Below are 27,994 nucleotides of genomic sequence, written 5' to 3'. Positions count from 1 at the left end.
ATGAGCTCATTTTACAACTCAGCATTTTATTGCAAAGTTCATGTTTCAGATTTGAAAACTTAAAAAGAAAATCAAACTATAATCCTGAATTAATCAAGCTAAATATTTGTTTGATGTTAGTATTTACTTAATAACCCAATTGAGAGTACCAGAATCCTGAGCATTTTGAGAAATTTCAAATGTTAGTAATTAATAGAGCACCAATATCTCCCAAAAGTGGAATTAATGGGAAATAGTGGAAATGGAGAAGCTGCAACCCAAAAGGAGGAATGGTAATTCAAAGTTGGGGAAAGAGACCTGCTCAATTAAGCACGCAATCAGTACTTCTGTGTCAAATATAGGAAAACAAGATATTTATATACCTCTGAAAAACATGCAAAAATGACATTGATAAGTGATTATGGTTAACGATCAATGGCTAGAATGTATAATTTCCTAACATAAAAATTAATTTTCATTAAATAAAATGTTAAACTCTAAATTTTATTGCCAGCTACTTAATAGCACCACAGCAGTGTTTGGACATTGGAAGTAAAAGGAATGAATAAACAGATGGACTGCGAAAGGGGAACGAGGCAAACAGTATGGGGGAATGAGATGGCATTCAAGACAGAGTGGGACAAGAAAAAAGGAAAGAGGGAAGACAGATCAGAGGAAGTTAAAGAGGAGCAATGATGGACAGGGAAGTAGTACAAGATGCGGAGACAAGGCTAGACAGGTATATAAATGGAAAATGAGACAGAGAAGATAAATGAGAAGACAAATGAGAAAACAAGTGAGGAAGAGAGGTGACAGAATTAGCACACAAAAAAATGAGAATGATAGATAGAATGAGACTACAATCCAAATTGGAAGCAAAACATGATTGTGTAGGTTTCAAGATTTCTCATATACATGCTTTATTTTTGCAAATGAGCTGGTGCACTTGTATCTCTTTGTCCGTATACAATTTCTTTTCCCAGTTTTTGCTCTTTTAAACAGTTTTAACAGTAAATTACTAAATAAAAAGCAGAAAACATTCCAAACGGTGCAGCACACTATTGTAATTAGTCAACACAGCAACAAAATGCCATCAATTATTACTGACAAGATCACTGGTTGGATCACTGGAGAAGACTGTCCATAGTTAATAGAAACTAAAAACCATCACTGCAGTATATTAAAAAACATTTAAAGTCAAGTTTGTAATTTGATAAACATAGTAATAAATGTTGACTTTTACATACAAAAGGTAAAGCACAGATTTTTAAATTACCTTTTATTTACTCACAAATGCTTGAAAAACATTTTTAGTTATAAGCTTATCAAAAATACTGTCTTCAGTTAGCTAAAAACATATGCAAAATTAATAAACACCAAAAACGACCTGAAAATCCTTAAAGTAGAATGCATATTGCTTTAACTGTGGGTATTTGCTTTTTCCGCTTCCCTTTACTTCTGTCATATGAATTGCAGCCATCTTGGTTATGTTCAACCTTTGGTTTGAACGAGTGTGAAATACAAAATCAGCAGAGATATCATTTTCATGCCCTCCCCAAGTGTTACAAAGTATTAATACTACCATTTGTTCTTGTAATAAGCTAGCTGGCAACTTAAGTGAGCCCATGTAGAAAACTATTCTATTGTATCTTTAGGGGGGGGGGGAAAAAGGTGGTAAAGTTTAGGAGCTATCAAAAAAGCACACCTACCTATTAGTAGGCACTTACAAAATAGCAACCAAAGAAGACTACGCATCTGATAAGTCTTAGTATAATAGGTCAGAGTAATATGTCGCTTTCAGTATGTATTATGCAAGTAATGGAAACTATGTACCTCAATACTGCACAGATGTTTTACTGCTAAAAAGAATATCCTACAATGCAAATATCATGGCCAGAGGAAAAGCATTATTTAAGGCTGATGAACTGAAAGTCTATGCCAGTTTTAAGAGATCATACCACAACCTATACTGGAATTAACACTAATTTAATCTAAGTTTCAAATAACGTCCATAAATAATTCCAACATTGAAAATAAACCTATAAACTAAGGAACAGAACTCATGTTTCTCAAATATTTCATTGCCCCAATAATTTTAACAAAGTTATCAGTTCTGTCAAACAATGATTAGAACTTTTGAGGCAAGGACGTTCCAGAAATTCTATTTCAGGAGAAAAAAGCATGACTAATAATAGTGTACGTAATTTTAAATAAATATGCATATTTATACATCTATATAATAGAAGGCAGCTTTGATCATAGCCAAAATACAAATTTGCACAGCGAGTCAAAAATGCCTGCCATATTGTGACTTAGGAGTCCAAAAACATCATGGTCTTCTATACGTAGGCTCCCAATTCAATTATTTTCCAATTGGAAGGAAGGAGAGAGTAAGAAAAGTATCCAGCTGGCTAACCTGAAAATATTCGTCCTTGGAAAAATTGCTTCGATAAAAAGGCACACTTAATATTTGTCCGAATATGACAAAATAAAGTTGACCTTTCTGGATGGATGAACTAAGATGTGCCAAATGGCCTTCCTCATCCATAATTATCTTGTGATCTTGAGAAAGTATAGTTTTCCTCAAGATTTAATGAAAAATGTGAAACTTTTTAAAACTTCAACCATGTGATTTAAAATGTGTTTCCTCATGACCAATCCTTTTGAAATCTTTGAACAAAAAAAAACTGATGGCCTAAGTTACATTTACAAAAAAAAAATGACATGCAGAGCAGGATGGATTTGTGCCCTTTTCAATAATAATATTTCAATAATAATAAAATACCTGATGCTACAAATGCAATTTCTAAAGGTGAGGTACATTATAATTAAAGAACCTACTTAAGAGAAATAATGATTTTTTTCCCAAAGCACTGTTATATTGTATTTTTCAAATTCCACCATTATAGATACTGGTTTTAGTGTAAAAGCAGAAAAAGGTATTTGGTTTGTAATTTTACGACTTTTTACTCTCTCCTTTTGCATCCACAAATTATCTTGCTCTCGCTGAAAGAAATTCTTCCTTGCAGCAGACTTCTTCATAGCAGATATTCCTGGTCATTATTAATGTAAGAATTAAATAGCAGCTTTCAGTCTGCAACCAAGAACAGAAAGCTGCATACCAAACCCCATTCTGCGAGACAGCTACCCTCATATACAAAAGCCTGTTACATCACATAAGTGCATTTTCTGTCAGTAACTGTTCTGTCTTCTCTGGCTAGATACAGAATAGCCTTCTACCATAAGCTTCACCCTCGCAGATGGATGTTAATAAAATTACTTGTGGAAGAGAAAGGTAACTAGGTACTCAAAATGGAAAACACTTTCCCCTACAGACATCTTTTATTTTAATAAGTATTGAAAATAATCACGGCAGGGTCAAATTACTATACCAGCAAGCTCACATCAACTAACAATGTGTATGACTGGCTAAGTTAATGTGACCTGTATGCATATTTAATAACCATTTATTTGAAAAATAACATTGCAACATCAAATTAAAGCTGCAGTAAATGAAGAATTTAAGCATCATCATTTCAACGAATTTGTGACCAGCCCAAAAGACACATATATCATTTCTATAATTCTTTAGAAGAGGCATTTTCACATATATGACTTATTTGTTGCAGGCACTATATATTTGTCAAGTCATGGTTATTGTAAAGGAATTGTTTATATATATATATTTTTTCTCTACTGTCACTATTGAACGACAGTGAGGTTTTTATGCCCCTTAGCACAGAGCAGGGATGTTGTAAAGTGTTAATTTTAATTTGCCTTATAATGAGCTCCAGGTAATTATTTAGGCTGCTGTTACACTGTAGATACCAGACTTAGTCAGCTATCTGTAGAATGTGATGTTCAACTAGTAAAGCTGAATTACTCTGCCAGCTGTACCTAGCTGCAGGCTACTTGCACATGCATGTTTGGAGACATGTAGAGATAATTTTTAAGGTTAGAAGAGCACAGGCAACAGTGTGTACTCCGATTAAAACAAATTATCCTAAATTTATAAAAGTGGCCAGGTCATGCAATGGACTACTGAACATTTTTGTAATGTGGATTTGCTCCAGGCTGCTATTATTCTACATCCAGCATGAAGCCCAAGAGATCAGGCACTTGGAGACTATCCACTAAAGGTGGTCTTGCACCACTTCAGTACAGACAGGAATCAGATCAGAATCCAACTCTTGAATTACAGTGCTGCTTTTGAGTTGTGCAGATGCAACTGCACATCAATCTAAAAGTAGTTTATAACAGCAACTTTAGTACATTAGATCTCAATGAGACCTGATACTCATAATAAACTGTCATTTCAATTGTTTAACAGTTTATTTGAAAGTGTTGAAAATATTAAGCGTTGCCCATTGAAATGTAAACAATACAGACTATACCAGAATATTTTTAAAACATTGTAATTGGCAAACATTTTTTCTTTTGGATTTTAGTAGGAAACCATAACAAATGGTGTGTTACATAAGAAATGGAGCTAAACAAATTAAACAGAAGCACCGAGCTCTGATATACATCTGTCAATCATACTGTACAAACATTACTAACCATACATACTATTTATTTTAATTCCAAAAATCCTTGAGAAATTAGTTTTAAAGCAGCAATATGTTACCGCAGTAGGCAGAATCTGGCTTTAAATTCTGGCCTTGGAAATGAGCATTTTTTGTTAAAGTTATATAAACAATATCCATGATGCTCCCATTACTTATCCAATGTTGCCTTTAAAGTAGATCCGAGTAGTTAAGGTAAAAGGTATTCACAGGTGAACAGAAAGAGATTTCCTCCTCCCCCAATAACAGCCAGATTAATTAGTCCACTCCCAAAGCTCTCAGCTGCCGTTCAATTTCTTCATCTGAAATACGAGATTTAGACGTGGATGCTGTAGGTAGACCTTTGGCCGTTGATGGAGCATTAGCCATCTGTGGGGAAAACAACAAGTTTCACTCACATACAAAGTGGACATTCTGCCATTTAGAGCCATCTAAAAAGATAGAACATGAACAAAAATTCTGCAAACGCACTGCTAATCAGTCAGAATCTGAAAAAAAAGGAAACAATTTGGGTAGCAAGCCTTCACCAGAACTCCCAATTCTCCTAAAACATTACCCAGTCCTTTTCACATTTCAGAAGCTGACACAAGTCCTATGTATTACTAGTATTCTTCACTTTATTTCAAATTTCCAACATATTCAGCTTTTTATTTTTAGTATTAGTCTGTAGACAAGGCTTGCTGCTCCAATCGTGTGGTTAGAATGCTTGTATCATAAACTGTAAAATTTGCATTAGTTCATTTATGGATGTTTGGCATATGAAGATAATAGTATTTCCCCTAAAACAAAGGAAAAAGTTTAATTTGTCCCTTTATTTCCTTTCTACTGAATTACAGTAGTATCTAGCTTTAGTGATTGGTATGGCAGCAGCCTAAATGATTGCTAGAGTTGACAAATCATTATAGACAATATTCCAATTGTTCACCTGTGCAACCTTTCCTCTTAGCCTGTACCCTTAGAACTGATGTGTTGCAGACCAGTTTCCATTTAGTTTTGAGCTGACACTTTAAAATGCCAGTCAGCAGCATTACAATATAAAATTACACAATACCCATGTTACAAAAGCTGAAGTTTATTCAGACTGAAGGGTTCTGCAGGTATTGGATTTGATTATTTCCCTGATTATTTCTAATGTAAGGAATACAGAATTCTATTTATCATGAAGAAATACTTAAAATATTTTAACTGGATAAATTCTGAAGCTGGAAAGGAGAAAATGACTGCATGTGGATTGTTTTAAGATTTTTATACATATTTAGAGTGTTATTTGCCTAATATTTTTCTGCTCTAATTATGTAGTTGTAAGCAAATTTGATTTGATCTAGCCTGGGCAAAGTGAATTCAGCTTGTGGAAATTTTCCACCTTCTGCAAAATTTCAGTAAACAGGTTCATACAATCAAATTATTAGACACAGGATAGAGTAGTTCTACTAGGTAGAAAATGAAAGATGCAAATTTAGATTGCAACATACATGGTCCACTTACAAGAAATATCAGGCTCTTTGAATGGAAAAGATTCAGCCCATCGTGTCTGTGCCAGCCAAAACAAAAGCTATCCAGCTGTATCCCACTTTCCAGCTGTTGGTCCGTAGCCCTCTTGGTTTTGACACTTGAAGTGCATATCTAAGAATTTTTTTTAAATGCAATGAGATTTCTGCCTCTACCACCCTTTCAGGCAGCAACATCCAGAACACCACCACCTTCTGGGTGAAAAAAAATCTCCTCAACTCACCTCTAATCCTTCTGGCACTTACTTTAAAAATCTATGTTCAAGTTTAGAATCCATATTGAATTAGAAAAGAACTCTTCATGAAACTGAAACCAGATTTAATAGTGGAAGTTCTATCTTTTCTAAGAATTACAAGCTGTAATGATTTTCAACCATACTGGAATTTCAAATAAAAGGTAATTAGCATGTAATTTGTAGTAAAAGTAAGAGTATTTAGATCTAGCTCTGGTGTTCCAAATGACAAATTACCTTACATGAAAAAAAAATATTTCCCTTCATTGTTTTCCTTTCACAAGGAATAAATAATTTTAATTGCAGTTGCTTGTTTGATTTAGTTTTTAGTTTAGAGATACAGCACTGAAACAGGCCCTTCGGCCCACCGAGTCTGTGCCGACCATCAACCACCCATTTTCAGCACTTACTTTTTGTCATGTTCATTAAATCTGGAGCTTTAGCTAAGCTTTCAGATGCTTTTCATCAAAAATCAGGAAAATGTGGTGAAGGAAAAACCTCCCGCCCAAGAATTTATTAGGGCGTTGCGCAGAGGAAACTAGTTTACATTTAAAATCAGACTGCTGGACAAAGAGATTATGCTGCCAACATTATAAAAATCCAAGTAAAGATAAGAAATCTGCTTGTACCTTTGCCTATTTCCCTTTAATTATGTGATTTTATTATACTGAGATAAATATTGATTGCAAATTTTCTGTCTGATGGCATCTTATCTGGATTATCAGTCAGAACCAGAGATTAGAATCCATCATTTTAATTGTTGAAATCCCAGCTTGCTTTGCACTAGAATTTTCCTCTGATATGCATTAGTGAAAGAAAAGAAATATAAATTACAAATCAAACACAGGGATTTTTTTTCCTTTTAGGGTTCAGTTTAAGCAAATAAAACATGCCTTTTTTGGCCAATGGACAATATCTGCAATCCTCAAATGGATATGAAAACTCTAAAAATAAAACAGATAAATACCTTTCCAGAAATCTCAATTCCTATTTCATCCAACACCTGGTTCACAATATCTTGGCTTTCTTCTTCATCTCCAGACTCATCAAAAATGTCATCTAATGTATCATTCACTGGAAGAAACCATATATTTATTTCTTTTAGACATGCTATCAAATAGAAGAACAACATTACATTTCAAACTGCAAACTACAAGAACATAAGAAATAAGAGCAAGAGTAGGCCATTTAAGCCTGCTGTGCCGTTTAATAAGATCGTGGTTATTCTTCTAGCTTAGCTCCACATTCCTGCCCGATCCCCTCCAAGTATTTATTTGGCTATCCTTTGATACACAACCATTTCTTCCCTGATGTGCATGATGCAGAGAAATCTCAGCATCTACTGTGACTGCAAAATTTTGTATCACAGAATGAGAAGTTCATTGGTGATTTGCAAGAGGGTAAACAGGAAACATTCTGGCTAGGATGATTCATTAGGCAATAACTTATATAATAAGCACCAGTGTTTTGTTGTACAAGTTAACTACATTGTTCAATACAACATTTCGGAGCTGCCACTTTCAACAATAGCATCATTTAAATGTAGGTAGTTCGTACTTAATACTATTTCCTTGATTCTCTAATCTAAAGTCTAGAAGCTTTTATGAAGTAATATGAGAAACATTAGCAGAAGGAAGTACATGGAGTAAGTCTATACACAGAACAAAACAGCAACTTTTCTTTCCACATCCTCCCCCACATCTGTACAGGTGGCATACTGCTTGTATCCATTTCACTAAAGAGATGCAAATTACTTTTTAAAATCTTCGATGTGCTCTTCAAGCAATACACAAGCAAACTGATCTTATTAAAATCCTGAACTTGGTACTTGAGCAGAGGTGATGTGAAACATTCAAAAAATAAAATGCAATTAAAAACACACACATATTAAGCAAACTTGTATTTGAACCACTGGAGGGTTGCAGTCAGCCTTCCAATGTTGTTAATTGGCTTACAGCATCACATAGTTAGCATGGAACATATTGTTGGAAAGTAACTTTCAATCCATTTTCACCCTCCATGATAATTCACCCTCCCTCCCCAGCTCTCTGTTCTACCAACCACCTCCCAGGCCTAGCCAAATACTCCAGGCACTAACTTTTTCCTAGTCTTGGGCACACCAGTGTACTCGGACTCCCAATTCCTCCCTCCTATTGAGGGCCACATTTACTATTCCAGATTCGGCTACAGCGTTTTCTATACTAGAGTATAGCAGCTGGCTCCCCATCTAGCCCAGTTGAGTGCAGCAGCTAGTTCCCTGGCCAGTCTGACCCCAAGTGCTATTGGCAACTCCCCACCCAATTTGATCCCTATTTGACCTGACCTAACCATTCACAAATCAGCAGCTCCCTTCCCAACTTAACCTTATCCTGAATGCAACAGCCAGCCTCTATCTAACTCTGCTCAGAATATAACGTGCCTCACAGATTCCACTCAACCCTGAAGGCAGGTGAAGAGTAAACATTAGATAACTATATAAATGCTATTAACATTTTTGGCATTGTTTATTTCCTTCAATGCCATTATCAGATTTATGATCTAGGTGAATCTGAGTTTACTCAGTTCAGTTCACTTAAGATAGAATTTTTAGACGTGATGCATTTAATGATCTAGTCATACACATAATAACTTATAAAGTTTAACTAATACCACCATTTGTACAGCCCACCATTACGCACTATATCCCACAGATCTTCTCCAGCGATGCTAACCATTAATGCATCATCATTCGTGGGATTAATTCCTGTCACATCACAACTATTATTCTGTAGCCCAACCCTCCTAATCCCTGTTGCAACCAAGCCTGAACCCCAGGGGCTGGTCACCCAGTCCCTCAAGAACCCATCCACCAAACTCTAATTCTTCCAATTCCCAAACCCTGACTGCCTGATTCCCCCCCATCCATTTCTGTGCCCAATGCACTTCCTCACATGAAGGCAAAAAGGTGATGTACACCTCAGCTCCCTATTCCCACAGGGAGACTTGATCATTTCTGTAAAGATCGGGGATTTTGATCTTCAATTTTGCTTCACAGATAGGCAAGTGGAGGGACAAGCTGAGAGGCAGTTATTCGAAGAGGACCTTTTTGGTCAGTAAGCAATGCCACCGGAGATCATCTAACATTACTCAACATGAAAGCTCATCACTACAAAATCTGCTGAAAGCTAAAGCTTTTCCAACTTTTAAAGTGGACAATTTTGTCTAAGACTATGGGCTGATTATTTGGGCCTCCAACAAAGTGGGAAACAGAGACGGAGGAGGTGACCCGAAAATACTGGCGTGTCAGTTTCAGGATGCTGTTCCCGGCGCCAGCAATATTCACCAGGGTCAGGGGAGGGTGGGACAGAGATCCCATTCTCCTCCCTACTGAGGCCAATTAAATTAGTTAAAAAGCTTGTAAAGGTTTTGTTGGAGCCGGATGGTGGAATACTTACAGGGGTGCACAGTTTTCAGGAGCTGTTAGTTTCTGATCAGCTGAAGGGAGGTGGGTAGAGTGGGGAACCAGTCAATTCTGCGCCAGCCCCACAACAGGGTCAGCAGGACAAAAGGGGGCTTGGAATTTGGTACGGAGGTGCCCTTGGCAATGCACAGGTGGTGGGGAGAGTGAGCACTCACTGTTAGATTTTGGGATCAAATGGCTGTCAAGGACAAGACCTTCCGCTGTAAAGTCAGAGCCCCGAGCAGGAGGGCACGGAAGAGCAAAGGGGGGCAGAAAGGCAAGGGAGGCCATACCCTCAACACAGGATCTAATGCCCAAGATAGGGCTATTTGGAGATGACCGAGACCCAGTGCTGCAGGAGACTGCGACTCTCCAGGCAGATGGTCACAGACATCTGGGACCTGGTCACCGAAGACCTCACAGCACTGGTCGGTATGCACTGCCAGTGACCAAAGTCACTGTGGCCTTGAACTTCTTTGCTTCTGGCTCCTCCCAAGCATCAGCTGCAGACCTTAGTGACATCTTGCAAACAGCTGCACACCATTGCATCTCGCAGGTCACTGATGTCCTCTTTACCAGAGCTGGATAGCACATTCATTTCACAACAGATGAGGCCACGCAGAGAAGAGGGCATTGGGTTTCACTCCCATCGCTGATGCCTGCACGTGGGGGAAACCATAAATTGCACCCTTGTGGCCATCAAAGCACCCAATGAGTGCCCATTCAGATTCACCAAGAGGAAGGGGTTTCACTCCTTCAATGTCCGACTGGTCTGTGACCACAACAAGAGCTTCCTCTTGTGTGCACTCTCTTTCCTGGAAGCTGCCATGAGTCCTTCATTCTCTGGCAGTCCACACTACTTTACTCCAACCCCCAGGGTGCATGGATTGAACCTATGGAACAAGGGATATCCCTTAAATAAATAGCTACTGACCCCTCTACAGGAACCCCAGACAGAGACGACACAACCAATGCCACCTGCTCAGTCGGATGACCACTGAGCAGGCCATCAGGCTTTTGAAGATGAGATGCCAGTGTCTGGACCAGTCAGGTGGTGCTCTCCAATACCTTCCTGCCAGGCTCTCAGTCACTGTGGTGAAGCCCTGAAGGAGACAGCTTATCAGGGGAAGAGCAAGAGTTGAGAGAGGAAGAGGAGGAAGCAGAAGTAGTTGACACTGAAAAGAGAGACACCCCTGCTGCATGACGAGGTGGCCTCCTCCCGCCACCCTCCAAGAAAAGGATCTCTCTCTTCTCCCTCATGGCCTCCAGCATTAGATCCAGATAGGTATCGATGAAACAAGGACCAGCCCTGCCCTGGGTGCCAGGCATCTGGCTCTCCTGTGACAACACCCTTCCCTCTGGTGCAGTGGAAGGCTTTGACAATCAGCAGATTTCTCCCTCAGGACAACCAGCAGCCTCAATGATGGCTGCCATGGGGAGTCTAAATCAGTCCCCCAGTTCATTTGACCCACCTCCTTTCTCACCGCACTGGCTTGAATTGGACAGGAACTCCAACTCCATACCAAATGAGGGCTTATTCACATGGAAATCATAACTTTAATCAGTTTTCCACCGGAGGCGATAATTGAGCCCTATACCCTGTCCATTTGTTGAACTAAGGCATCACCAGATTTCAAATTAGACTAAATATGAAAAAGCAACGTTTATTTCCAGGTTTAATGTAAAAGCAGGGACAGAACCACAATGGAGAGGGGAGGCAATAAGGAATTCACCAACCAGAACTAAAGTTAGTTATATTGAAATTCAGCTTCTAAATTGTGCCTCCTCTCTACTCCGGGAACATAAAAAAGGTACAGAAAATTTTATCGTAACTCCTCTATCAGGAGAACGTTTTTTTTTGGGGGGGGGGCGGTGAGGGTGGTAAGGGAAACATCTGGAAGTACTCATCCCAATGACGTACAACATTTCTCTTCAGTTTAAAATTCCTTATCCTCACCTCGCAAGTATTTATATGGTATAGAAAATCTTGAAGCTTGAATTTGAACATCTTTTGCATAAATGATTCAGCAAAGCACTTAAAAAAAAGTAATTTTAAACAGAATTTTTCCTCTGTAAAAGTATACTTACTCATTTCTTCTGTCATTTCCATTTTCATGTTTTCTTTCTGAAAATTCTGCATAGTTTGTAAGGTCTTCTGTGGATCCATCTTCTTGTTCACAGTTTGCATCGTCTAAAATATAAAGCATTTTTTCCCCTCGAGCATAAGCTATTAATTCAGTACCATGTCATTTAATAAAATCTGTGGGGGAAGGGCTGGCAATTTTAATATAGTAATTCAATCCTTCTGCATCATCAGTAACCATTGATTGGAGATTATATTAGGCCCTAACAAACCAAAATTCACATTAGAAACCCAGAAGTTAATCTCTTATTTTCTAAAATATTGTGCAGGCACCCAAAATGTCAGTCATTATGGCACAGAAGGAGGTCAATTGGGAAAACCACCTTTATGAAGGCCTGAAACAAAGCAAGTAGTGCTGGAAATACTCAGCAGGTCTGGCACCATCTGTGGAGAGAGAAGGAAAGTTAACGTTTCAAGTCAGTGACCTTTCATCAGACTTGAAATGCTAACTTTGCTTCTCTCTCCACAGATGCTGCCAGACCTGAGTATTTCCAGCACTTTTTGTTTTGTTTCAGATTTCCAGCATCTGCAGTATTTTGCTTTTATTTATAAAGGCCTGCTTGGTTTGGGAGAGTGGCCCTTTGCCGCCACCCTCTGGGAGGAGGAACTCCCTCCTCTCCTTCACTGCCTCAAGGAGGCAGTGCATTCCAGCCTGTACAGCAGCATGCCAAAGGCCCAGCTACTTTGGGAAGCTTCAGCACTACAGAAGCTTCTACTCCCCAAGGCTTGCTCTCATGATCTCTTCTTGTGTCTCCCTCAGGTTCAATCGTCACAAGGGAAGGACAGATACCTGCGTCGGCACTGGGGTAAGTGCTAGCAGCGAAGGCATCAAAGCATTAAGTGACCAACCTCATGGAAAGCCATATGCGGCAGAACTCAAGAGTTTACGTAGGAACTGCGCACAGACATTCACAGAATGCAGGCCATACTGGATCAGCCAGTGGCAATGATGGGAGTGGATGCCAGTTGCCTCAGCTACAGTGTCAGCCTTGGGCACAAAAATCAAGGCTGACACTCCAGTGCATTACTTAGGGGGTGCCAACATTCAGGTGAGATGGTAAACCAAGGTCCTATCTACCTGTTCAGGTTTACATAAAAGATGCTATGGCACTATTTTGAAGAGCTGGGGAGTTATTCACAGTGTCCTGGCCAATATTTAGCCCTCAAATCAACATCACAAAAACAGATTATCTGGTCACATTGCTTTTTGTGGGAGTTTGCTGTGCACAAATTGGCTGCTGTGTTTCCTACATTACAACACTGATTACACTTAGAAAGTAGTTCATTGGCTGCAAGATGTCCGGTGGTCGTGAAATGCACTATATAAATGCAAGTCTTTTTTTCCCTCACAGGATGCCATCATCGGCCTCCTTGATCCGTCTGAAAGATCGACCATCTATGCCGCAAGGCCCAGTGACAGAGGCAATGACGCCAGTACAGCAGCCTCTGGAGGAGCCTTCACAATGAGGACAACTGCTATATGCATCTCAGCTGCAAGCAAAGACAAACAAGCAGGCTGCCTCCACCTCATCAGAGGCCATAAGGGGGGCACCATATAGAAGTGGCAGAGATCACCGCGTTGGGCAGAGCACTGCGATTTGTTTCACCTGTAAACGTACACTTTTTCTATTTTTCAACACCATGTATAATATTAGGAATATAGGAGCAGGAGTAGGCCATTCAGCCCATCAAGCCTGCTCCACCATTCAATACGATCATGGCTGATCGTCCACCTCAATGCCTCTTTCCCACACTATCTCCATATCCCTTTATGTCATCGATATTTAGAAATCTGTCAATCTCTACTTTAAACATAGTCAGTGACTAAGCTTGCACAGCCTCGGATGGATTTCCTCAGATGGTGATGACAAACACGAGGGGACATAGCTTTAAGTTGAGGGGTGATAGATATAGGACAGATGTTAGAGGTAGTTTCTTTACTCAGAGAGTAGTAGGGGCGTGGAACGCCCTGCCTGCAACAGTAGTAGACTCGCCAACTTTAAGGGCATTTAAGTGGTCATTGGATAGACATATGGATGAAAATGGAATAGTGTAGATGGTTTCACAGGTCGGCGCAACATCGAGGGCCGAAGGGCCTGTACTGCGCTGTAATGTTCTAATTCTAAAAAAAAAGCCCTCTGGGGAAGAGATTTCCAAAAAGATTCACGACCCAATGAGTAAAAAAATTTCTTATCTCACATGACGCCAGATACGTGAACGTCCATTTTTTCTAATGGCGAGAAGAAAAATAAAAGAGGGATGAAGTGGTTAAGGGGAGCAAGGGTCCTTGAACAGGGACAGTGAAACCTCTGGACAGATATACATCTTTCATTGGTGGTAAGAGTGGATCTATTCCAGGCCGTGTCTTCAATGGAAGTGTTCTCACAGACAGCTCAAAGTGAGTTCCAGATCATGCCAACCTCCTGGGTTAGAAGGGCTCAGTTGAAGCATTCCTGGCTCAGATGATCCCTGATGTTAAACAGCATCTTGACGAGAGTCTGGAGTACTGTGCTGGGCCCAGTCACCTCCCTGTGCAGCCGGACCATCTGCGTGCTCTGCATCTTCCTCCTGCTCCTCTTCTTCCATATCCTGCTCCTCCTCTTCCTCCAATGAGCGGTGTCACTCTAGCGCTTCACCCTCTTCCAGGTCCAGACCTCTCTCTGGAGAGCCATGTTCTGAAGAGCGGAACGGACCACCACAATGCACGAGACCTTTGCAGAAGTATACTGCAAGATGCCACCGATTGGTCCAGGCCCCGGAACTGCATCTTCAAAAGCCTGATGGCCTGCTCACTGGTGGTCCTTGTAAGCAGATGGCTCCAGCTGACGTGCCTCTGTGGCTCTGTCGCAGGGCCCCATAAAGTGGTGAGTAGCCAACTCTTCAACAGATATCCCTTGTCCCCTAGAACCTATCCACTTAGTTTGGGGGATGGGATGAAGAGCTGCCACACCCTGGACAGATGGAGGATGAAGGACTTAAGGCAGCTGCCAGGAAAGTGAGTGCACACATCGAGGAAGCTCTTGTTGTGGTCGAAGACCAGCTGAACATTTAGAGAGTGGAACCCTTCCTGTTGATGAAACTCACTGGGGGCCCTGATGGCCACATGGGTGCAATCCATGTCGTCCTGCATCTGGGGGATCCAGTAATGGAGGCGAAACCCACGCCCTTTGCCCTTGCAAGGCCGCATCTGTCTGGAATCCAGTGCTGTATTGTCCAGCGCTTGCCAATAGGGCAGTGCCCTGTGAGATGCAGTTTGTGCAGTTGTTCACGAGATGCCACCAAGGTCTGCAGTTGATCCTTGGAAGCAGCCAGAGGCAAAGAAGTTCCAGTGACCTTCACGGATACTGGCAGGAGATAGCAGGTCATGCTGCCAGGTGTGAGATCTTCTGCCACGAGGGCACAAATCTCTGCAACCACCTGCCTGGAGAGTCACAGTCTCCTGCGACACTGGTTCTCAGTCATCTCAAGGTAGCTCCTGCGACTGGGGCAGGGCCTCTGTGGCCTTCCGATCCCTCGTCTGGCTCCATTGTCCTCCTCATCCGCAGGGCTCTGGCCTTCCTGCGGAGGATGTTGCTCCTCATCTCCACTGGACCTGAAATCGAAGAGTTGTGCTCCCATTGCCAGCTACTGTCTTCCTCATGCCAAGTGGACTCCCAATTGTGTCTGGAAGTCTTGCCCCTTCTCTTATGCCCCCGTGATGCCAGGAAGGTGACGATCCCCTGCACTGCCAAAGCACATATTCAATACTCTCACTACAATCTGCACACAACCGAAGGCGCCTGTGTGCCAATGGCTGAGTGCCCTTCTGAGCCGTTCTCCCTTTTATGAGCCCACCTAATTCCTTGGAGTGCCCAGGACTGGCACTCTGTTGTGCTGCCACCTCCATGCACCTGATGTGCCCGACCCAGCGTGCTGTCCGTGCGCCCCCATCAAGATCACAAGCTTGCCCTCTACAAGCTCTCAATGAGCTCTTTAACTACCTAAATTGGCTTTATTTATGACTTTTTTTTATATATTCATTCAGGGATGTGGGCATCGCTGGCTATGCCAGCATTTATTGCCCATCCCCAATTGCCCTCGAGAAGGTGGTGGTGAGCTGCCTTCTTGAACCGCTGCAGTCCATTTGGGATAGGTATACCCACAGTGCTGTTAGGAAGGGAGTTCCAGGATTCTGACCCAGCGACAGTGAAGGAACGGCGATATAGTTCCAAGTCAGGATGGTGTGTGACTTGGAGGGGAACTTGCAGGTGGTGGTGTTCCCATGAATTTGCTGCCCTTGTCCTTTGAGTTGGTAGAGGTCATGGGTTTGGAAGGTGCTGTCTAAGGATCCTTGATGCATTGCTGCAGTGCATCTTGTAGATGGTACACACTGCTGCCACCGTGCGTCGGTGGTGGAGGGAGTGAATGTTTGTGGATGGAGTGCCAATCAAGCGGGCTGCTTTGTCCTGTACGTGTCGAGATTCTTGAGTGTTGTTGGAGCTGCACCCATCCAGGCAAGTGGAGAGTATTCCATCACACTGCTGACTTGTGCCTTGTAGATGGTGGACAGGCTTTGGGGAGTCAGGAGGTGAGTTACTCGCCACAGGATTCCTAGCCTCTGACCTGCTCTTGTAGCCACAGTATTTATATAGCTACTCCAGTTCAGTTTCTGGTCAATGGTAGCCCCTAGGATGTTGATAGTGGGGGATTCATCCATGGTAATGCCGTTGAATGTCAAGGGGAGATGGTTAGATTCTCTCTTGTTGGAGATGGTCATAGCCTGGCACTTGTGTGGCGCAAATGTTACTTGCCACTTATCAGCCCAAGCCTGGATATTGTCCAGGTCTTGCTGTGTTTCTACACGGACTGCTTCAGTATCTGAGGAGTCACGAATGGTGCTGAACATTGTACAATCATTAGCGAACATCCCCACTTCTGACCGTATGATTGAAGGTAGGTCATTGATGAAGTAGCTGAAGATGTTTGGGCCTAGGACACTACCCTGAGGAACTCCTGCAGTGATGTCCTGGAGCTCAGATGATTGACCTCCAACAACCACAACCATCTTCCTTTGCGCTAGGTATGACTCCAGCCAGCGGAGGGTTTTCCCCCTGATTCCCATTGACTTCAGTTTTGCTAGGACTCCTTGATGCCATACTCGGTCAAATACTGCCTTGATGTCATACTCGGTCAAATGCTGCCTTGATGTCAAGGGCAGTCACTCTCACCTCACCTCTTGAGTTCAGCTCTTTTGTCCATGTTTGAACCAAGTCTGTAATGAGGTCAGCAGCTGACTAGCCCTGGTGGAACCCAAACTGAGCGTCACTGAGCAGGTTATTGCTAAGCAAGTGCTGCTTGATGGCACTGTTGATGACACCTTCCGTCACTTTACTGAATCAGACAGGTTCTCAGGGACAGCCTTCCCCTACCCTGATGAAACTCACCAGTGGCGGGAAAGGCGACAGGAAACCTGCACACCGGCCAGTGCCCCTATTTTCAGCACCTGCCCGACCTCCATTCCCACCACCAACGGGACCTAAAATTCCAGCCCCATCTTTCTAAAAAAAATATTGCACTTGCATGACGAAACTCTCCAGGGAAATCCTAGAAATAAAAATACTCAGATCTGTGTACTCTTAGTTAATAGCCAAATAATTTGTTGTATTTTCCCAAGGGTAGCCTCAGTTCTACAGAATACTACATTTAAAGCAAGGGATCTAGTCTCTAGGAGACAGATTATATTAAGTCAATGGGTATTGCATCTGTTCTGTAATTTGACTGCAAACTCATTTTTCAATCAGTAGTTGCTACAGGAATAATATTCCATACACATCACAAGGACATTCCCTAAATTTGATTTACATTCTAATTCATATAAAGTAATTGAACTCATGCAAAAATGATACATATGAAGTGGGGGGGCACATATCATGCTTTTATTCAGTTTGATTTAATTTTATGCAATATCATCTTCATTTAATAAGTTTCTCTCTCTCTCGTGCATGCACACACACTTTTCCTGAGGGTCTCCTAACATCTGGTAACATACTGAACACATTGAAGAGACATATAGACTTATTTCCTTGCGGCAGTAAGAAATTTAAGGGAATTTATCTGTTTCATGCATGCAGTAAAAAATTTCCACAAGCAGAATATTCAACTGCTAACTTGAAATAATTTTATTGCTACTCTGCAGCAAATTTTATTTCCACAAGGAAGCATTTGCAATGAGGCAATAACAATAATAGAGCTCACTGTAATCATCCTTGAGTCAGGCATTTGGTGAATTTATAATGAGGATAAAAAACAAAGACATTCTCACCGAATTTTAAATTTCTTCCCTTTAAAATCTGCATCATTTATTCAACTAGAGGGAATTAGATTCCCATATGCCGTGACGTTATCTGTAAAACCTTTAACTTAATATTTTATTTTAATGTCACAGAGCCAGTTTCAAGTTAATTTTATAAGTCACTAATATTACAAATAAAAATATAAACAGTCATTTGATCCTGTTAATTGTAGTTAATCACAATTCGTGGCAATCTTTAAAAGGTTTTGTGATCAAATCTACTGGTATGTTGCCTGATAAATGTTCTGCAATACAGGACTGCTTATGTCTGCAAGCATTGTACCAGATTTTGACAGGAGCTAAATTTTAGCTTTCTCCATCCAAAATGAAAGTTTGGGGAGCTATTGGTTTTGGGCTGAGAATAATTTAGTTTCAAGCGTACCTTAATAATGACTGCTAATATTCTGTAACTCTTGATAGAAATTCTAGCCAAAGTATATATTTTAAATACGACTATAAAATGAAGTATCTGTATGCGGCATTATAAAATGTTCTTTAAAATGTGCTTCTTCAATCCCCACTTTCTGCAAAGGTTGTGCCCAGCAAAATATAATACTGCAAAAATCCTATCCATGCTCTCACATCTATCTATTCTGGACAGTTTTCTAGGAGACCAAAAGAGTATCATTAGCCTCAAACTATATGGCTAATAGATCCATAAATTGTAAAGCGAGGAAAATGAACCCTATTACAAGTGGGTGAATATAAATATCACTACTAACAGGACGAAGGTGCATAACTCAATTGTAATGAAGTGTAGCCTTCTCCCACAATCAACAAACTTGCAGTTAATCCCACTCATTAAAATCAGACTGTTTTTAAGCACAGTCAATAAGTTACATTTACTTTAATCAGATACAAAGTCTTCCCTAGGCTATTTATTGACAAATTAATCATGCTTTTAATCAATGCTTCAAAATGCAAAAGCATTTTTTAAATGTACCTTTGTTGTGGTAGCCATGGCACCGGCCATCTTCATCTGAGAGTTCATTAATTTAGCCTGAGTGGACATGGAAGTGACCTTCGAACTCACAGCATATGTGCGGGTCTTCTGCTTCCGCAACTGCACGAGTTGCTTTGCAAGAATCTTGCAGGCATCCCTGTTGCCAGCCTTGGCCATTTTCTTAATTTCCATTTCCTGATTAAGTACAAATAAATATAATTTAGAAGGAAGAAAAAAAAAAAATCTTACAATGCAGGAAATCTGAAATAAAAACAGGAAATGCTAGAAATGCACAGTAGATACATCAACACCTCTAACAAGGAAAGATGCTTTGGGTATAAAAGCTTTCATCTGCTCACAAAAATAGAATCAACAAGGTTTGAAACTAATACTTATATCTGACCCATCCTTTTAAATCTGCCATCATCATCTCCCTCTTCAAAAAACCCACTCTTGACCTCACTGTCCTTGCAAATGACCACATCTCCAACTCTGCTTTCCTCTCCAAAGTCTGTGTCCATCTTCCCAAAAATCAAATTTCCACCCATGCCACAGCAATGAAAGAGCACTCAAAGACCCAAATAACATCCAATGTGACTGTGACCATTGTAAACTATCCTGCCTCATCCTTCGCGACCCGTCTGCAGCCACAGTTGACCACACTATCCTCCTCCAACATCTCTCCTTCGGCATCCAACTGGGTGGGACGGCACTCGCCTGGTTCCATTCTTACCTACCCAGTCGTAGCCAGAGAATCACCTGCAATGACATTCTTGTCTCTCGCCTGCACCATTATTTCTGGAGTCCCCCAAGGATCTTTTCTTGGTGCCCTCCTATTTCTCCTCTACATGCTTCGCCTTGGCAACATCATTTGAAAACACTAGTTTTCATACATATGCTGACGGCACCCAACTCTACCTCACTACCACCTCTTTTCACCCTACCACTGCCTCTGATTTGTTGCACTGTTCAAACAACATCTAGTATTGGATGAGCAGAGATTCCTCCAATTAAAAAAAGATTGAAGCCATTGTCTTCGAACCCACCACAAACTTTGTTACTTACTGCCTGGCACCATCCCTCTCTTTGGCCACTATTGTACCAGAATGTTCACAACCTTTGATGTCCTATTCGACTCCAAGCTGAGCTTTCAACCTCATGTCTGCTCCATTACCAAGAACACCCACTTCCAGCTCTAACATAACCCGTCCCTGCCACTGGCTCACCTCATTTGCTGCTGAAAGCCTCCACCACATCTTTGTTGCCTCTAGATTCAACTATTTCAAAGCTCTCCTGGCCAGCCTCCCATCTTACATCCTCAGTAGACTTGTTTTCATCCAAAACACTGCTGCCATCATCCTAACCCATGCCAAGTCATATTCACCGATCACCTGCCTACTGATCTATGCTGGCTGCTCCGGCAACACTTCAATTGTAAAATTCTCATTTTTTTTTTTCGAATCCCTCCCTATCTCTGTAACCTCCTCCAGCCCTACAATCTTTCGAGATCTCTGCACTTCTCCAATTCAGTCCTCTTGCACATCTCTGATTTTCTTCGCTCCACCATTAGCAGCCGTGCCTTTAGCTGCTTGACTCCAAGCTCTCAATTCCCTACCGAAACCCCTCTGCCTCTCCACCTCTTTTCCCTCCTTTAAGACACTCCCTAAAACCTACCCTTTTGACCAAGCCTCTCCCAACGTCTCCGTTTGATAATTGTTCTTATGAAGCAGCTTGGGTCATTTTATGATATTAAAAGATCCTACATAAATGCAAGCTATTGTGGTAGGTTTAAAAGCAAATGTGCAAAGGCATTGTAATAATTTGTTGTAAGATATCAAATGCAGCTCAGTGGTAGCACACTTGTGTCAAATCAGGGGTTGTAGGTTCAAGGCTGCACTCCAGAGACTTGAGTGCAAAATATAGGCCCATACTCCAGTGCAGCACTGAGGGCACATTGCACTGTTACAGGTGCCATCTCTCAGAAGAGATGTTAAACTGAAGCTTTGTCTGCCTTCTCAGGTGGACGCAAAAGATCACACGGCACCACTTCATTATCTGATCACTATCTCATTGCTGTTTGTGGAACCTTGCTATAAGCAAATTGGATACGCATTTCCTGCATTACCATAGCGACCACACTTCAAAAATACTTAATTATCTCCAACGCACTTTGGGACATCCTGAGGTTCTGGCAGGCCATGTATAATTCCACAACTTTATTTAAAGATAAATGCTAAAGCAGAGAGGTAGTATAAACTAATGTTTAAAAAGAAAGTACCTGAGATCTTTCAGTATCAAAGGAAGTGTTTCTAAAACTGATTTCAAACAATGCCGGTATTTTTAAAGTTGTAGTAAGAGAATTCATGGGAGGAACTGGATTGAACAGTTTCTCAACAAACCTTTGGTATGATTTCTGAATCAGAATTTTTGAATCGGAATTTCTGTCCTTGGTCTGCTCGTGTTCCAGTGAAGCTCAACACAAGCTCGAGGAACAGCACCTAATCTTAAAACTGGCCACTTTACAGCCTTCCGGACTCAACATAGAGTTCAATAATTTTAGATCATAACCTCTCCCCCCGTTTTTCTTCTTTTCTCGATTTTTTTTTGCTGTTTGTTTTTCCCACCCCCAACTTGTTTCTTTCTTCATCCCTATACTTTGTTTTTAGACGGATGCTATACTGCCATCTACACCTCATCCAGACATATCTTTTGTTTTTTTAATTGGCTTTGTACCATGAAACCTTTTGTCATTTAATGTCTCCTGCCCTCTGCCCTATCACAGACCTTCCCCTTCTTTCCTCCCCTCCCACTTGCTCAATACCTATTACATTTCTATCCCTTGCCAGCTCTGATGAAAGGTCATCAACCTGAAATGTTAACTCTGCTTTTCTCTCCACAAATGCTGCCTGACCTGCTGAGTATTTCCAGCATTTCTGTTCTTGTTTCTGAATTTTTGAACATCTTTACCTGCTGCAATAAAGTGAATGGGAATTGTGGCAACTAAAACTGATTCATAAAATTTCAGTATTAAAGTAAGCTAAATTGCTATTTGTGTTGATGTAAAGTGATCTCATTGAATGGCAGAACAGGCTGGAGGGGTTAAATGCCTACTTCTGTTCCAATGACTTGGGATACACAGAAGTGAATGTGGCAACACGAGCAAAAGAATTTATAGAACACCTTATCGCATCTCAGAAACACTTCAAGATATTTCACATATAATGCAATAATTTTTGAAATGCAGGCACTAATAGGCAAACATGGCAGCCATTTTACTCACAGGACGCCACAAACAGCAACAATATGAATGAATGTTTTTATATTTTTTGGGTGGTGCTCATTGAAATAGGAAGATTGTCCAGGATGCTGGAAGAACTCCCTACTTTTCTTCAAATAGTTGTCACAAATGTTCTGCACAATCATGACCCAAATGAGACCTTTGCTTAATGTCTAATTCAAAGGATGGTAGATGTGACAATGGAATGATCCCTCCGTAGTGCACTGAATAATGCATTCACAACTTGGAGTGTGGTATGAATGCTGGACTTTCTAGTATGGTTATGTTTTAAAAGCTGCGATCTTTAATAGTGTAAAATGGACATTTGGAGGAAACATGTGACTTCATTCAAAACCTGCCCAGAGACAAGCCAGGGGTCTCGGTTACCATGAAAACAAGAAACCCAGATCAAAGACCATTCTAAAAGCAGCGTGCAAGGTTGAAACACCTAACGGACAGTGGGTTTCGCTCTCCCAGACTCTCAGATTGTAAACAGGGAGCCAGAGGCTCTAAAATGCAGATTCGATTGCAATTTTTAACACCTGGAAACAAAGGAAGGCCCAGGTCGTTTGCCTGTAGTCAGACTTGTGGTCTCTCGAGAATTGTAAAAGGAAAATGACTGTTGACTTTTGATCTGGATAAATTCAAAGGGGCTTCCCTAGGTCTGGGCTGAAAGGAAGAAATTAAGACCAGCAGACAACCGCTCTCAGATCACCGATACAACAAAAAGCTGCTTAGATTTGAACTCAGTTCAAAGGTTCGGGATTTGCAGAGGAGAGAAGACCAATGGGGTCACCAGAGATTGCCTTATTAACGGACGTCCAGTCAAATGTGCACGGAAGAATGAGTGAAGAGAACATCGGCTTTGAGAGGGGCACTGAGAAATCCAACCCATCGCAGCTGGGATGAGTTTGAGACTTTTAACTGCAAGGATACCTGTTTGACAAGAACACTGTAACATATAAACTTGGCGTGGGATTTTCGAGCGTGTTAGGAAGTTAATGGGAAATACCTTTCTCCGTAATCTAGTGCATTAGCTACCTACTAAGTACTGTTTAGTTAATGTTGATTTTTAGTTTAGCAGTTATAGTAAAAGTTTTCAAATGTGAAATCTTATGTAATTCTTCAATCGGTCACTGGGAAGTTCATATGTTTTGTTTTAAAGTTAGCAGTCTCTATTGAAGTCATACGAAGCAGAACAGGTTACTGCATGAAGTGGAGTGCTTCAGTCAGAGCACAGTGGCCTGCACCCTTAGTGTCAACCTGTTTTACTCTTGCCAAGTTCTTGGCTCCACTTTGCCAGTTTTTCATGCTTCCACTTTCCTATCCCTCATCCATTTAGCTATTCACACACAGTATGTCTCAGAATTTTTTTGATTTCTTTCATAGCTTCTTTTGCCTCGTATTTATATCACATCTGCCATTTAACTATCTCCATCTAAGCTCTTTATAGGTAATTTTATTTTTTTGTGTGTATGTGTTCTTCCCCCTTATACCATTCCTTTTTAAATACTATTAATCTGTATTATCTTTCAATTCTGATAAAAGGATCTTTACCTGAATCTTCATCATCATCTCTACAGATGCAACCTGACGAGTGTTTCCAGCATTTTCCATTTTTGTTTCAGATTTCCAGAATCTACAGTATTTTCAATACTGCGTTTTTTTGCAATCAAGACTCTAATTCAGCCTGGAATTTCCATCAAGGTGATTTCTGACCAACTTACCAGCTGTTTTTCTTGTTTCTCTAAGCCCGCTCTGTCCCTAGCTATAGATCGTTGAGTTCCCCTCAACTCTCGATTCTGTTCCTTTATTATATCTGGAGAGAAATTAAGAGCGATTGAAATACTATACCAAAATTATTAATGTTGTACTGTACAAAAAACAACTGGCTTGTATCAAGTCATTTACTGTCATAACTAAATATCACTGATCTTGCAAGCCACAGTTCATAATTAAAAAAGGGAATATACATATTTGAAATACATACAAAATAACAAACTGATTTCAAAAAATGCACTTTTCGAAAATATTACAAAACCAAATAAGTCATCCTTAGCTATGAATCTGGATGGTTCTCACTCACTCTCTCGGAGAGAGACAGAGAGAGACAGAGAGAGAGAAAAGATAACTAGTGATTCTTCAGGTTAGAATTGGCTCCGGAAGATACACCTGCTGATGAGCGTTAGAATTGAATTTCTATTCATTGGCAAACAGGATTAATCATTGGCAAACAGGATTAAGGAAAATCCCAAGGCTTTTTATATGTATATAAAGAGCAAGAGGGTAACCAGAGAAAGGGTTGGCCCACTCAAGGACAGAGAAGGGAATCTATGTGTGGAGCCAGAGGAAATGGGCGAGGTACTAAAGAGAAGGACTTGGTGGATGATGAGCCTAGGGAAGGGAGTGTAGATAGTCTCAGTCATCTCATTATCAAAAAGGAGGTGGTGTTGGGTGTCTTGCAAAGCATTAAGGTGGATAAGTCCCCAGGGCCTGATGGGATCTATCCCAGAATACTGAGGGACGCAAGGGAAGAAATTGCTGGGGCCTTGACAGAAATCTTTGCATCCTCATTGGCTACAGGTGAGGTCCCAGAGGACTGGAGAATAGCCAACGTTGTTCCTTTGTTTAAGAAGGGTAGCAAGGATAATCCAGGAAATTATAGGCCGGTGAGCCTTATGTCAGTGGTAGGGAAATTATTAGAGAGGATTCTTCGGGACAGGATTTACTCCCATTTGGAAACAAATGGACTTATTAGCGGGAGGCAGCATGGTTTTGTGAAGGGGAGGTCGTGTCTCACTAATTTGATTGAGTTTTTTGAGGAAGTGACGAAGATGATTGATGAAGGAAGGGCAGTGGATGTTATCTATATGGACTTCAGTAAAGCCTTTGACAAGGTCCCTCATGGCAGACTGATACGAAAGGTGAAGTCACATGGGATCAGAGGGGAGCTGGCAAGATGGATACAGACTGACTCGGTCATAGAAGATGGAGGGTAGCAGTGGAAGGGTGCTTTTCTGAATGGAGGGATGTGACTAATGGTGTTCCGCAGGGATCAGTGCTGGGAGCTTTGCTGTTTGTAGTATATATAAATGATTTGGAGGGAAATGTAGCTGGTCTGATTAGTAAGTTTACAGACGACACAAAGATTGGTGGAGTTGCGGATAGTGATGAGGATTGTCAGAGGATACAGCAGGATATAGATCGGTTAGAGACTTGGGCGGAGAAATGGCAGATGGAGTTTAATTTGGACAAATGTGAGGTAATGCATTTTGGAAGGTCTAATGCAGGTGGGAAATATACAGTAAATGGCAGAACCCTTAGGAGTATTGACAGGCAGAGAGATCTGGGCGTACAGGTCCACAGGTCACTGAAAGTGGCAACGCAGGTGGATAAGGTAGTCAAGAAGGCATACGGCATGCTTGCCTTCATTGGTCGGGGCATAGAGTATAAAAATTGGCAAGTCATGCTGCAGCTGTACAGAACTTTAGTCAGGCCACACTTAGAATATTGCGTGCAATTCTGGTCGCCACACTACCAGAAGGACGTGGAGGCTTTGGAGAGGGTACAGAAGAGGTTTACCAGGATGTTGCCTGGTCTGGAGGGAATTAGCTATGAGGAGAGGTTGGATAAACTCGGATTGTTTTTACTGGAACGACAGAGGTGGTGGGGTGACATGATAGAGGTTTACAAAGTTATGAGCGGCATGGACAGAGTGGATAGTCAGAAGCTTTTTCCCAGGGTGCAAGAGTCAGTTACTAGGGGACATAGGTTTAAGGTGAGAGGGGCAAAGTTTAGAGGGGATGTGCGAGGCAATTTCTTTACAGAGGGTGGTGAGTACCTGGAACTTGCTGCCAGGGGAGATGGTGGAAGCAGGTACAATAATGACGTTTAAGAGGCATCTTGACAAATACATGAATAGGATGGGAATAGAGGGATACGGTCCCCGTAGGTGCAGAAGGTTTTAGTTCAGGCAGGCATCAAGATCGGCGCAGGCTTGGAGGGCCGAATGGCCTGTTCCTGTGCTGTACTGTTCTTTGTTCTTGTTCATTTACAACAGTCTCAATCACATCACACAGTTGGGTGTATCAGTGTGCCAGTGACTCACCCCACAATGAGTCAACTCTTGTCAAATCTATGTAACATTGCACCACACAGTGAAAAAAAAAAATCACAAAGCAATCCTTTAGAATCAAGATCAAAATGTATTTTTCACTCAGTTGGCTAGGCGGCTAGAGTGCATACAGGAAAGACATCAACAGCACAGGTTCAATCCCCATACCAACTGCGGAGGCCTGCCTTCTTGCCTTGTCCCACGCTTGAGGAGTGGTGCCCCTCAAACTATACATTACCAACTGTCTCTCTCTAATGGAGAGAAATGCCTATGGTCCTTTGGAACTACAGCTGGAACAACTTCAAAAATAATGATCCTGTTGTGCTAGCTTATGCAACTGGAAGAGTTACAATAGAGTCATAGAGTCATCAAATAAAATCACAAGTTTAAAGAAAAATAGGCAGGGAAAGATCAGGAGGCACACGTAAAAGCTTGATCAAAAAAATGGACTTTGAGAAGGCATTTAAAAAAAGAGAAGTGTGGAGGAGCTCAGGGAGCAGATTCCAGGGAGTGGGGGCAAGGCAGTGAAGAGCTCCGACACTAACAATGGAGTGAAGGGAATTAAAGGTCAAAGTCAGAACAACCAAACAGGATGATGCATAAGGCTGGAAAAGGTGATGGGCGAGTAGAACTTACTGCAGTATATCAGTGGTTGTGTTTTGGACTAGGTTTTGTTGGTGGAGGTTAGGCGGCCAGAAAAGGTGGACACTGGAGCAAAAATAGTGACCAACATAAGGATTATAGCAGCATAAGGGCATAGACAGTCATATGAAAGTGAAGACAATGAGATAAAAACTTTTAATACAAGACATATTCTACTACATATATGCAAAAACCACCAACACATACTTGCATCTCAGGGGCTCCAAATCTGTGTGGCTTCGGAAATTGCCACGGCTACCAGCAAAAGCAAGACCCTAGATCCCAAGATAAAGTTTTTCATAATATTCCACACCATGTATATTTGTTAATTAACAAGTTTCAAATAAATATGAATAAGGCAACAAATAAATTCAAGAGAAGTCACTGTCACACACTTGCTGACCAAACTATTAGGAATTTACCCACACTTGTGAATATCTTGACATAATAATGAAGAAACAAAAATCCCTTATGAGCAAGCAGTTGGTGTGAGACTTCCCGGGCCTAGGCTCAGCCTGCCGGGCCCAACCTCAGGTTGCCCCGTGTCAGAGATATGCTGCCACTCACCCTCCGCCGTCTTCTTCTTCCCGAACAGCGACATTTTCTGCTCCGTCTGCCCCTGTCACCTTGGAAACGGCGAGCCCAGCGACACGCAGTCAGAACACCACACGGTGAGCGAAAGGAGGAAATATTTGCATTTATTTTCTTTTATATATTTATATATATCTTCCTGTTTCCGCTCTGCTATATTTCTTTTTCCCCTTTCACCTTTCCTTGTTCATCTCCCAGCCGCAGTTGGCTCGGAACTTGGGGGCCGGGC

The 27,994-nt window shown here is 41.3% G+C and overlaps 1 protein-coding gene across 2 annotated transcripts; it reads right to left on the bottom strand.

The window, feature by feature from the left end:
• Position 1: 1 nt before the first annotated feature.
• LOC137374628 (charged multivesicular body protein 2b-A) lies at positions 2-27,994 on the bottom strand. 2 transcript variants are annotated; one of them, XM_068041042.1, is made up of 6 exons: positions 27,382-27,436; positions 24,146-24,237; positions 19,142-19,336; positions 11,813-11,915; positions 7,253-7,359; positions 2-4,913 (listed from the first exon to the last, which is right to left on the bottom strand). In XM_068041042.1, the coding sequence occupies exons 3-6, from the start codon at positions 19,331-19,333 to the stop codon at positions 4,803-4,805; spliced, it is 513 nt and encodes a 170-aa protein (XP_067897143.1). In that variant the 5' UTR covers positions 19,334-19,336; positions 24,146-24,237; positions 27,382-27,436; the 3' UTR covers positions 2-4,802. The 2 variants fall into 2 exon arrangements, with proteins under 2 accessions (XP_067897143.1, XP_067897142.1); XM_068041041.1 differs by lacking the exon at positions 27,382-27,436 and adding an exon at positions 27,742-27,994 and having other exon boundaries at positions 9-4,913.

Source organism: Heterodontus francisci, chromosome 10 (genome assembly GCF_036365525.1).
Source record: "Heterodontus francisci isolate sHetFra1 chromosome 10, sHetFra1.hap1, whole genome shotgun sequence".
Lineage (NCBI taxonomy): Eukaryota > Metazoa > Chordata > Chondrichthyes > Heterodontiformes > Heterodontidae > Heterodontus > Heterodontus francisci.
Note: the sequence above shows the minus strand (reverse complement) of the source record. Positions and strands in the feature narration are given on the sequence as shown.